At 37.9% G+C, this 13,054-nt stretch overlaps 1 protein-coding gene across 1 annotated transcript; it reads right to left on the bottom strand.

The window, feature by feature from the left end:
- Positions 1-2,232: 2,232 nt before the first annotated feature.
- On the bottom strand, positions 2,233-12,261 carry LOC104424261 (GPCR-type G protein 1). Its single transcript, XM_010036627.3, has 14 exons — positions 11,620-12,261; positions 11,426-11,526; positions 11,234-11,341; positions 10,952-11,072; positions 10,434-10,563; positions 9,639-9,717; positions 8,696-8,784; positions 8,083-8,175; positions 6,048-6,074; positions 5,834-5,920; positions 4,368-4,439; positions 4,001-4,131; positions 2,963-3,128; positions 2,233-2,682 (listed from the first exon to the last, which is right to left on the bottom strand). Exons 1-13 carry the CDS (start codon positions 11,832-11,834, stop codon positions 2,975-2,977), a joined length of 1,407 nt encoding a protein of 468 aa, XP_010034929.2. The 5' UTR covers positions 11,835-12,261; the 3' UTR covers positions 2,233-2,682; positions 2,963-2,974.
- Between the last annotated feature and the right edge of the window lie 793 nt (positions 12,262-13,054).

Genomic DNA, 13,054 nt, shown 5'->3' with positions numbered 1-13,054 from the left:
GAAAGGAGATTTTGTTTTTAGCATCGTTTGCAAGGATGTTTCCATTGTATATAATGAGAATCGTGGTATCTACATATGAATGTGGACTTGTCATATGGGTTTAGGTAAAACTAAAATAAAATCGATTTATTTTGTATGCCGCCGCCATGTCTCTCCCACAACGAACCCCTGATCCTTCCTGTTGTTTTATCAATTTGAAAGAGCTTTACGAACTGTAGAATTCTAGTTTTGTTCAATAGTAATGGGTAGCGGAGTTCTTTATGTAAGTCTCGGTTAATGGAGGTAACGAAATATCTCCTTTAAAGATTGAATCGGTAGGGGCGGATAGTATTGATTTCTGTCTATCTTTTCAGTTTGTATGCAGCCCTTTTCCAGTTAGTGAAAATTAGTGGTTCTTTTCTGGAAAAGCAACAATTCTTTAGGTCGCCGGAATAAAATAAAGAAATCTTTGCGAGAATATTCTTCAACCAACAAGAGCTTCGATTATGTTCGAAGAAAACTCCGTAGTGCTAATACTATTTGTCAATTTCGTATTTTAATGAAGATAATCACTTATGATCTCTCTATCCCCGTGTGCAATTTAATTGTTGATTAGAGGCGGTGAAGCTTCCTCATCTTGCTGCCAAACATTTCCGCGAAGTACGTGACTTTTTAGATAATTATATAATCTGAACATATCCTAATTCAAGTACTCTGCATGCAACTCAATATCGGATATTTATTTGATACTCTTTTTTTCCCTAGAAAATGTTAAGAGTGCCCTTGATGCACTTACTAAGCCTCACCAATTGGGGTTCAAATACATAGATATATCTTCTTTAAGTAGCTAACTGCTTTAAATTTGGGCAGCGAGGTCCAAGGGCGCTAGGTGAGGACAAGCCCTCTCTTGTCTTTGGCGAGGGCCAGCAAGTCTTTGCCTCAGGCGGTGAGGGGGCAGCCTCAGGCAAGAGGGAGCTTGTGTTTTTCCTCTTTTTTTTTTTTATTTAAATTTTTAAATTTTTAAATTTTTTTAATTTTATGAAAAAAATTAAAATTTAAAAATACGAATTTGCTCTTCACTAACTAGTGAATCGGCGATTCTTTTAGACTACTATAACTACTTTAGGTTCATATTTAAACAAGATCCACTTTAAGTCTTTATTTGAGAAAATGATGGCACTTTGATCTCTTATTTAAAATAATATTAATTTCAAGCTATTATTTGAGAAAATGATTGCTTTTGAGACTCTTATTTGGAATTTTCTCATTATTATGATCCTACTACTTTTGGCCAGATTATTAAGGCTTCGTTTATTTCGTGAAAAAATGAATGATTTGGAGAACGTTTTCCTAGAAATGATTGCTCATATCGCTTTAAATAATTAGTTAATGGAAAATATTTATATTATTTAACAATAATTTATATTTAAATATTTTTGTGAATGATGAAAATATATTTCGCCTATTCATTTTTTTTTTAAGTAATATAAGTGATTGTTTTAAAAAAAAAACATTTTCCAAATTATTCATTATTTCGGGAAACAAATGGAGCCTAGGTTTGTAGGCATATGTAAATGTATGGCTAAAATGAGCTAGAAAAGCTTGTTTGTTTTTGCTAATGTACCCGATGGATTTTGATGAGTTGTTACAAGGCTGCGCAAGACAATACAATAAGGAAACAAAGAACTTTATTGAACAGATGCCAACAAATTCTTCAGGCTCGTTCTCGATCATGGTATCTTTCGTTTGAGTTTGTAAAGAATGCTTCCGATTCACGGGGAAGCCAAATGACGACAAGGAGACTGAACTGAAGAAGAATTTGTGGAGAAACAAGTTGCCTTATTCACGGAGGGCAAGTTTGTCAATTGACAATTTAAGACGAGGCTCGGCTTACTATCATCGAAAAGTAGAGTAGATAACGTACATTCACTTCGTAGAAAATTTTTGGGAATTGAAGTTGCGTCCCTTCTGGATTGCCAAGAATTACAAGATGGTATTGGGCCTTTTAACTTCTTGTCGCATGTATGGTGCACAGAAAAGAGGTGGTGGAATGCCCATATCCCACCTCTCCAAGGGAATCAATATTCCTCCTATATGGAAAGATCCATAACTCTATCACTATACTTATTATAACAATCTTTTATTCATCAATATGTAAAGAGCCAGGTTTCCGCATCAACATGAATCTTTCTCTCTGTCTTTCTTCCATCAGTGTGTCCGGACCCGTGTGCATCCCGTATTTGTTCAAAGCCATATGTTTAAATCCTTACTGACAAGAAGAGTATCTTTTCAATAATTCGGTTCTAATGAATTTGAAAAAGGCAAAATATATTTTCCCCCAGGGTTACCAACTTTTACATTCCGATCCAATATAGTCAAGTTCTATATTCAGTTGGCGCAGAACACAAACGCCCAAATCTGATATACAAGAGAGCGTGATCATTCTTCCCCAGCTTACAGCTTCCCGTATCTTCTTGCTTCTTTGACATAAAGAAAGTTCCCTGCCCGCTGGTTCCGATATCTACAAGATGATGAAATTTTTCGCTCCCATTAGACATATGAGGGCAAGTTTCCAACACCGTGTTTCCCACTATTATCCAACTTCAAGAATGCCGCCAATTCTCACTCCAGCATTCATGGGAGGAGAAGAGTGAAGACTGTAGAACAACTTCCGCTCATACAAATAAGCCATGCTCCTCATCCCTAGAAATACCCGAATCATTGGGAAAAACATTTGTTACTCTGGCATTGTTGGTGTTGTAAAAATTGATCAAAAAAGACTTGATTGCACAAATCAAATGAGTAATCGATTGCATGAAGAAAAGGTGGAGAATAAAACCAAGAAACCAAAATTAGCAGACCAAAATAAGAATTGCCCAAAAGGATACATCTAACAATTTGCAGCATCAATAGCAAAGGGTATTAAACTAGATTATTCATGTTCCCACAAGAACAAATTCTTGCCACAATTAAAAGTACTTACCAATATAAGAAATTAATCAATCGGGTGTTTGTCAGCCTGGCGCGAGGTATAATGTGCAGAAAGTAAAAGCAGAGAAAGGAAAGCACTTGCTACAAAAATCGCATCGAACCACCGATGATAGAAATCAAATTGGATATCTCCACCTAACACATCAGTAATGATCAACCTGCCAAGACAAACAGAAATGCTCTTCAGGAAGCCTATTAAAATTTTGCATGCCATGGGATGATGACCGCCAGGTCTGACAACAAAAAGGAAATCCCTAACATGTTTGAGCAATATATCAGTTTCCAGAAGCTAACTTCTTATATGCGAGTGTCAAATGCATTGGCATAGAAGATGGCAATAACAACCATTCAGAAGAACAATATAATGGCTGTTTAATCATCTTACTTGCATCTCAGACATTTTGCAAGCCCTCCGAGATATGCAGAGTCTTTATCTTCTTCAGTCTTTGCTATTTCTAAGCTTTTGGGGGATGCAAGCCCTAGTCTAAGTATTAGTGATGTTTGGTTTAAATCATCCTTCCTTTCTCTCAATTCTTGTATTTCGCTGATGTACTGAAAGAGCTTTTTTATAGATAAATGCAATTTCTCATCAAAAACAAGGATCTTTATGCAGGCTACTTACGAGTGCATTGTGTGGCTGAAATAAATATTACTTATAAACCACACTACACTGCAACAGTTCTTTGTTTCCTAGCTCATGCGAGGCCAACCTTCAAGGAAAAGAGCTAATTCAAGGTAGTGTCTTCCCCCATGAGCCAATCACACCTTTCGTGCAGTTAGCCATAAAGTGCTTCAGGTCAAGGTGTCAGCTACATCCCGCTTTCTATGATAGTTTCACAAAGTTGTAAGGTTTTTAAGGTTTCTGCTGTCCACTAAGCAACTTCATACACAAATTTCGGACTGATGCAAACCAATTAATGTAATGCAATTCTCTCATCTGCTGTTTTGTGGGATACCTTAAGGGACACTAAAATGTAGGGCACATCCACAAAAAGGAAAAACTATACTACTATTGGAGCATGATAATTACCTGTAATCATTGGCCAAACTTTTCCGTATCAGGAGAATAGAAGAGACAAAATACATCCCCATTATTTCGGACAGGAAGAGTACAACATTGCTAGAAGACCCACTTCCGACTCTGGAAACTGCAAAGAAGAACTGTATAGAAGAACAAAATTATCAGTCGATGCTCAAGTTTGTTAAAGATGGAGCCTCCAGTAAATTCTGAGGCAATTCCATCCATCTCATAGAACATAGAACTTCCAGAAGATGTGAAAAGAATTCCTTTCAAATGATACATTCTAATTGAATTGTACTCACTAAATGAATAATAAAAGAAAACTCTCTAAATTCCACCTTATATTGAATTCAACTTTACAAAAATCAGGAGTTACCTTCATTAAATTTGTTAAGAATCCACGAACTGATATAACAATCAACATTCCAATGAACATCAAAGAAATGTACTGCACAATTGACAAAGAGAAAATAGACATTAGCATCATTTAAAACAATGAAGTTTAGAATCCATAAAGCTAAACTAGGAAATTTTTATGCAAAAGGTACCAAGGGGGTACCACCCCTATCCAAGCTTATATAGAAAGAGTCAACTAACTCTAACAAGTTATAAACTGTCAAAAGTGAATTTTCAGTAATCCAAAAATACTAATAGCCTGTAAAGATCAATCCTTTACATCAAGAAAATTAGACGCCAGACTCCCAAAAGCCCTTAAATCTCTCCCAAGCCAAAAAATTGTGGGAGGGATAATAGCAAAGTTCAGGATTTTGCCATGCAATAAGATCAAGCATGCTCTCTGTTGGGTTCTCATTATTTGAATGAGGTAATTATTTAATCAAATGACTGTCTAATCATCTGTATAGAAGATGAAACCCAGCACCGTCTCTGTCTAAACTATCATATAGGCGAGCACAGATAGGGTACTGACTTCCAGCACTTCTGCATAAATGGATCCTACTCATAAATCATTAGCATCTGACAGCCTATGAGCAATGAATCACACAAGACAAGCCCTCCAGATAATCGTTAACCAGTAAAATATAAATATGAGATGGGAAATCAAAGTTAATTTTTAAGATCATCAGTGCTCAATTACTTGCTAGAATTTTATATTCACTGATCCATTTTCCATAATAACTACTCTTTTTTAAACAATATTTATGCCTTACAAAGAGACAGGATAATCATGACTAGGCGATGGGGGGAAAACATGCATAAGTATACAAGCACTCTAACATTCATGACAGCAGATCCTTTAATATATCATGGCCAAAACCCCACCATGTTCCAAACATGGAGAGGCAACCTCAAAGACTTACCTTTTTGATGTCCCGGGCTATGACCCTGAATTTCTATGTCAAGAGCTTATGTCACTGAATAAATCAATAATAGACACTGGTATCGCCAGATCTGATCTTCATGTTCCTAACTTTCCTCCTTGAGCAAAATGACATATGTTGCTATTTCATCGAACAATGGTTTTAAGTTTAAGAAAAATTTCGAAGCTAATGGCTTTCCACCTTACTGAATCCAAAAATGATGAGTTTTCCTATCTATCGACGCAAAAATCTCACAAGGTAAACTTTTATAAGCAGAATATTCACATAAACCTATAACATATACCATTACAAGAGAGAAGCTAAATATTTTCCCATAGGCAACCAGATAGCAGATTAAGAATAGAGTCTTTGTGAAATTTCAGATACTTATATCACAGTATTGCCAGGATGAATTTGTTACACCGTGTGCAAACAAAGGAGTGATGACAACAAACCAAATTACTAGAAGAAATGTGTTCAAACAAATGCAGAAATATTGCAGAAACCAAGCTATAAAACCAACCTGAGACAGCAAAGAGACATTGATACCAATATCAAAAAATTGCAAAAATATGCTAATCGTCCTTGTCACAGGATCTACTGAACCAGCCTGCGGAAGCCAAAATCGGTAAATACTTCAAAAACAATAGAATTACCTATTTGTACTATTCTTGAAGGAAAAGATGGGTGATCATGTATTCAGAAACCAACAGGAGATGTCAGATTGAAATACATACCTCCTTAAACACCACGCTTTGTAAAGACTGCAGAGAGAAATTAAATTGAATCAATTAGGCATCTTGCATTCAGGGATCAATTCAATCGGTATCTGAACAATGCACAAGTTCCTGGGCAGGAGAAATACTCAAACTCACATAAGCAAATGAGTCAGTAACTCATTGCCAGAAGGGGCGATATCTAAGCAAATATTCAGCATCTTTGTCACAAGGGACATTTGATATATTGCAAACATATTTCTTTCTGCTGACTCTAGTTAGTGGGATAAGACACATCCTTAAATTTAATATCTTTCATACAAACAAGCTGAGAAGCTAGAATGTTTCTGATTGATAAAAAAGCGAAAGTTGAAAAGTTAGGAAGAAGAAGGATCACTTGCCAAAGAAAAGGAAAAAAATGCTATGGAATAATATTCGAAAAAATTTCAAGGTAGAATGAATGAATCTGCACATAAAGTGTCCAGTGAGAGAGAGAGAGAGAGAGAGAGAGATTCACAATTTTACTGCAAAATCTAATAAATGTGTTTCACAACTAAATGAAATTGAGACTAGTTATCATTCAGGACACCGCTATAGCATTTTGAAGCCACTGTATTTGTGAAATAAGTAGGTAGAAGAGTTCTCACAGACATCAGGGTGTCAGGAAAAGTTTATTAACCAAGTCAGGAAAAAAATCGAAATGAAGTATATCTCTAAATATTCTTATAATACCCCAAGTCTCACATTGGATGAGAAAAACCCCTGAGCTACTCATACGTAAGCATCCACCCCCAAGTGGTCGTCACCTTGTGAAAGTACTCAGAGTATTCCTATTGAGGGCTTGGCCCACATGAATCAGGCTTGAACATCACACATGATATCAAAGGAGGACTCCCTCCTGCAGTATATGGTTCGTGGACGGACTATGCCCACACCTGATGCGATGAGATCAGAGCCAAGCCCCCCAAAAGAAGTGCTCTGAGTAATTACACAAGGTAGGCGTGGATCTTACTGATAAGTAACATTCCAAGGAAACTTGCAATCATAAGCATGCTGACCTTTCAATCAATGATTGGATGTGAAATAGCAGTTAGCTAATATGATAAGGTTTTTTTTTTTTTTTTTTTGGTAACCGAGGACTCCACCACGGACCCCGTGCCCGAACGGCTCCTAGGGCCGGGCCCCTATACCTCGGAGGAGACTAGCCCAGCAACCCACTGCTAGGGCCCCCCACTTAAATTGCTAGCAATTGTAGGTTTCGAACTCTCGACCTCTGCAATGAGGGAGGGACTCTTAACCAACGCAGTTACCCACGGATGGGTGCTAATATGATAAGGTTAAGCGCCAAATTAATCCAGGAAGTCCTTCGCAGAGCATTTTGAAAGTTTATGGCAATGCTTTGGCATAACACCAATTGTTGAAATTGTCATGGCAATTTTTGCAATACTTACAGGGAAATAAAAAGGTTAAAAAGAATTAACTCAGAAGACAAGCAGCGGGTGTAAAATAAGGAAGATGATTGTGTCAAGCTCTTTATAGCACTTAAAGCATCCTCTAATCAGAATTTACTGCTGAATACATTTGGAAAAATAGCACAACATTGGAAACATCTGAATAGAGTAGATTCGAACAGCAACATTAGAGAGAAACATATTCTTAAGGAATTTGAAGTATCTCAAACTGTCATAACCACTCGGTTACCAAATTCTACTACAAGGCAATTTTTTTTTTTTACATACCAATTACAATAAGTCAACTTCGGTAAAATGAGAGTTCCTAAAGATCACACAGATTGGTTGAACATTTCTGCAGATATTAAATCTTTCATGATTGTCGCAACTATTGCATTACGTGGACCTTTTAGATGGAGACAAATAGAAAGCTAGAGGAAGGGAAAGAATTGCCTCCGTCACCATGGAAGAAAATTTTCTACGATGGTAGTAGAAACTGTGTCTACATTCTAGTTTATTTTTCTCTGTTTTAAGTCCTATTAGCGTCCTCTTCTGATAATATTCTTTCACATACTGCAGCATATTTTTTCAAAGTATAACCATACCTTAATCATTTTGTATACACAGTAGACTGAACAAGCATAACCAAGTAGATTTTGCATATGACCTCTCCAAGTTCGAGAATAAGCAGCTGCCTCCTGCATTAGAGGAAATGGCCACATTAGAACCTATGAAGACAAATACTAAGGTGGAAAAGCATATGCTTATGGCAATATATGTTCAACAAGCCAAAAATGGTGGTTGCAGGCTGCAATATGCCACCTAGGATCTAAGATATGTTTTTTCCAGCCATTTTAGTATTATAACAGTCATAATGCCATCAAAGTAGTCTGGAAGCCAAAAATTTGATTCAAGTAGGAGCTGCCTAAACTGAAAGATTCTCTCAATGTGCATCTGATATTGACCTAAAAAGAGAGAAGTAGGTTTAATATCTTCCTATACAGTGTCACTCCCAAAAACCCAAAGATTTGGTCATACAGCGCATCCACCATTCCTAGGCTGATTCCAATCAGCTAACAGCCCAGGTAGTAACCTTACGTATAGCTATACCACATGTATGTAGAAAACAGCTTGAAGAACACTTACTGCATCATAAATAGATTCACAACAGAAGAAAGCCTACTGTAAAGATAGAGCAAAAAATGCAAGTTAAAAAACCTTGGCTTGGCGAAGCTCATAAATTTCCAAAAATAATTGCTTCGAGAGCTCTTCCAAAGCTTGTACCTCTGCTTCCATGTTCTTAATATCTTAAAAGGAAGCAAAAACAGTATGAGGCATTGTCACACTATAAAATGACTGTTGTGCAAAGAAAACCTAAAAGCATATGAGCAGTGGAATTCCAACAATGAAAGAACTGAAGAGATATATGAAGACTTAAGGTGGCTTATTTGGCAACTGACATTTGATCACCTTAAACCACAACAATACCAGGGCATTTAATTTTCAACTGCATCATGCACTCATTTTTGAGTTCTATTATCCATTCACATTTTCATATGTATCACCAATTCATATTTAATCTGTGGATCAGTGGGGTTTATCTTTCATCTGTGGCAATTGGAACTCCATTTCCAGGAAAATTTTTCTGCAGCAAATTGGTAAATAGATTTAACACTAAAGACCCAGATATTAGCATAAAGCTACTGTCCAGCCCATATATGTTATGACAAAGATTTTCAGCTCAATTCAAATAGAAAACTGCAATGGCATGGTAATACAAACAGTAGGTCACTCACATGTCAGAGCATAAAAGGGTATGCAGGCATGGAGACCTAACAAGGAATAGAAGTGCATAATGCAGATCATTTTCCAATAAGAATCCCACAACAGATAGGTAAATTCCATGCTAATGAAACACGACCAAAGCCTGATGAGAAGTTCAGATAAAGTACTGTTTGCAGTGCGAGGAATTAAACTGGTGGCATGCACTAAACCCACACATTTTTTTCCTTAGCCGCTAAACCAATCCTATGGGCTACATGTTTAGTCATATCTCCGTGCATAAAATGCAAGCTTACTACATACTTCCTTGACTGCATAATTTGCATTTCCTCCCTCTTCAATGGAACAGAAAGAAGTTTGAAAGCAGATCGATGCTGACCTTGCTCTGTTTGGTCCTCTTGCACCGTTCTTACCACTGTGCCAACAATCCGTTTGAATAAAGATCTAGCCTTCAACTTCTGCAACATGAGAATTTCTTTATTAGTGAAGATATTACATTTAGTAGAAACTGCAACAAGGCACTGGAAAAGCTTCATCTCTTTCAATATTGATAAAAAGAAAATACAGAACCCTCTGCTCAGCATTAGACCAGTTAAAATTTTTAAGCATTTAAATTTCCTATTGTATTGTCTGAAAGTTCATTTACACTCACATCAAAATCTGCATTAATTGTGTGATTCAAAATGTCTTTACTTGAAAGATGATACTTACAAGGTACTAAAATTTTAATGCAGATTTTAAAACAGAACAGCCACATATCTTTTGTATTTTGTGTTAAAATCAATTAAAGGAGCTGCAAACTTCAGAATTTTCTAACTCAAAAAAGTTCAAACATCCATATTTTCACTGACTTGGAATGAACTCACATAATAGAAATGAGAGTTGCCAGCTAAATAGAGAGTTTTTGCATATCCTCAATGGGTAAGCCTGAGCTATGTTGAACAGTACATGATCTATACTAGCCTTTGCAGTGGGAGATACAATGAAAAACGGCGCACAAGACAGTTCCATAAATAGTAAGTACTCTAATCCAAAAAAACTTAACAAATGATACTACTATCTTGATCTTCTTTTAGCAAAAGATAAATTCAAAACACAAGATTTAAGGGTATGAAACCATAGAGGAGGGAGGGGGGAGAGAGAGAGAGAGAGAGAAAAGAGAGAGAGAGAGAACCTCTTCTGATCCTTGCATTCGAGCCATTTCCATCTGGGAAAGAATAATTTTCTTTTTCTTGAGGATACAAGTCTCTATTGATTGCATGAGTTGTCTCTCTAACGCTTTAATCTCTGCTTCCTCGATCTCTCTACAACATTTAAAGAATACGAGACAAAGAGATCACTCAGGAAGAACTCAGGTATCAGTGAAAAGAAGACCCGTATATTTATTCCAAATAAGCCCAGGCATATCAACTGTTGGGGGATGTGCTGCAAATAAGTGTTCATCTTTTACAAACTCAATTTTCAATCTTAAACCGATAATAGAAGGGGAGCGGTTTATTTTGATGTCCAGAACTCACAGAATTGATTGCTTGATTTGTTTTTTCCTACTGTTTTTTTTATAAGGTGGCAAAGGATTGGTCGCACCAGAATAACTGACCAGTCCACAGTCGACACGAGTGTTGGTGTATAACAAAGCAGAAGTAGGAAGACAGACTATTATAATGTGGAGAAAGGCATTGTAATGTAAATTACCTGATGAAGAGGGACAAATAACTGTAGGGCAAATTTACAGCTCCAAAACCAGACAAGATAGCCATAACAGTCACGCCAATGACTCCAATCCTACTGACCAACTGAGGCATGGTAAAGAAACCTGGTAACAACAAAGATGAGAAACCCCGCGGAAAGACTACCCAGAGTCCGAGAATTACGAGCAAAGACTGTGAGGCAGAGAGCCTGACGTATGTACATTCGAGTTCAACCATCAGGTCTGTGTGATGAAGGCCCATTAGGGATAAATAGCGAGAATCAGACCTTTATCTGGTGAAGGCATGGGGAAGTGGATGCCCATGCGCCAAAAGGCATAGAGGTATGCCAGCAAGAACAGAATGGCTCCGGTGGCAGCACGTTCTTTCCTCACACCTGATTGACAGACATTGGGGGTGAGTGGGGATGGTCACGGAAGCGACCAGGAAGGGGAGGAGGAGGAGGAGGAGGAGGAGGTACCGCTGTTGCAGAGCATGAGGTAGCAGTGATAGTAAGGCAGCAGGAAGACCAAGAGCAGTATCAGACAGAAGAGGTCCACCTTCCAGTTGAGCCATCGAGCCCTAGACGGGGGGAAAGAAAGAGGAAAGATTGGTGAAAAAAAAAGGGGGGGGGGGAAGGGGAGGATTCTCACTCCGATTCGAATTGGGACTCACTCGCGGGAGAGGAGAGGGATGATCTCGAAGAGGACGAGCTGGAGGAGGTTGCAAGAGAAGGCGAAGACGACGCTGAAGATGATCTGGACGAGGACCCGCTTCTCCTCGTACTCCTTGTACAGCCGCCGGTTCAAGAACCAGAGCCCCGCCCACCCCAGCAGCACCACCGATCCCACCGCCACGATCCCCTCCCATATCGCCCATCCCCACCCCATCTCCTCTTCAATTCAATTCAATTCGCGCCAACTCCTCCTCCTCCTCCGCTTTGATCTGATCAGATCAAGATCTCTTCTTCTTCTGCATTCCAAACTTCCGCCGCCGCTGGTGGGATCTTCTTGGCCGATGCAGCAAAAGCCTCCTTTTTGCACCCCCCCGGTTTCTGTCTTCCGACGATTGTTAAAAATGGGAGTCTTCTCCTTTTTGCCTATTATTTGATAAAATGTCATTTGTCCTCGGAATTTCCCCAGGACTTACCCACCAGATTTGATGATGGCCTCTCGACCCTTCTTCTGCAGCATCTTTTAAAATTCATGGATTCGTCTACTGCATTTACTGAGGATCTATGTGAATTGTGCTCCCTCTAATATTTTGACTTCCCTTGAATTCGAAACTCTGGAAGTTCTTCACAACGCTTTTGACCCCCCCAAAAAAAAAAAAAAAAAAAAAAAAAAGTTTTCACAGCATTAAATGTCGACATGGAGATCTACCTGTAATTTTTTTCATAATTTTTTGGAATTCGAATAATATCTAAAACTTAGAAAGAAATGCCTTTTGCTTATACTTAAAGCGTAAGTAAATATGTGCTCATTACTTTTTATAAAAATCCATGATTGTAAAAATTCTCACTCAATATACTTAAATTTATTATTTTCATATAAAGATTCCAAAATTTTCTATAAGTACTTTTGTTCCATGTATTGAAGAGCAGTTGATGGGCTACAGATTACGAATACCCTGCACATGTCCATACGTATGAACCCTCAACGAGATGCTGAGTGAAAAAAAGTTTCTTCCAATTGAGGACGGAGAAAAACATGACCCCTCTTAGAAAAAGATTTTGCTAAAGAGGTTGCTTGGGGGCGTACTTAATAAGGAATGGACTCGGCAATTGATAAAATTGTCAAAAACTCGATCGGCAAAATCGAAAATTGCAGGGTTAACTCTCGGCCTATATCTAAATTAGCAAGCGTCATTTTCGGTCGACGATAAGATAAAATAGGGGGAGATAATAATTTTTGTTGCACTTACAATTTTCATGATTTATACATATTCAAGAATTTGAAATTCATTAAACATGTCTAAGCAAGATGCTAATCGGACCCCGAGTGAAAAACCTGGAAAAAAGCATCGATGCGGCTGTCAACCGCCGTTGAATCCTGACTTCTTCATGCATGGCCGGGTCTCGGCAAAGGTCGTTTTCATCACGTTCGATTCA

This window comes from Eucalyptus grandis, chromosome 11, assembly GCF_016545825.1.
Source record: "Eucalyptus grandis isolate ANBG69807.140 chromosome 11, ASM1654582v1, whole genome shotgun sequence".
In the NCBI taxonomy this organism is placed as follows: Eukaryota; Viridiplantae; Streptophyta; class Magnoliopsida; order Myrtales; family Myrtaceae; genus Eucalyptus; species Eucalyptus grandis.
This window is presented reverse-complemented; position numbering and strand designations above follow the sequence as displayed.

What these genes read in the sequence shown, in the direction of transcription:
- LOC104424261 (XM_010036627.3), bottom strand. Translation starts at nt 11,834, where the DNA reads ATGGGGTGGGGATGGGCGATATGGGAGGGGATCGTGGCGGTGGGATCG. An exon ending in CCTCATGCTCTGCAACAGCG is followed by an intron (nt 11,342 to 11,425) that starts GTACCTCCTCCT and finishes TCTGTCAATCAG; the next exon opens with GTGTGAGGAAAGAACGTGCT. An exon ending in GAATGCAAGGATCAGAAGAG is followed by an intron (nt 9,718 to 10,433) that starts GTTCTCTCTCTC and finishes CTCATGTTGCAG; the next exon opens with AAGTTGAAGGCTAGATCTTT.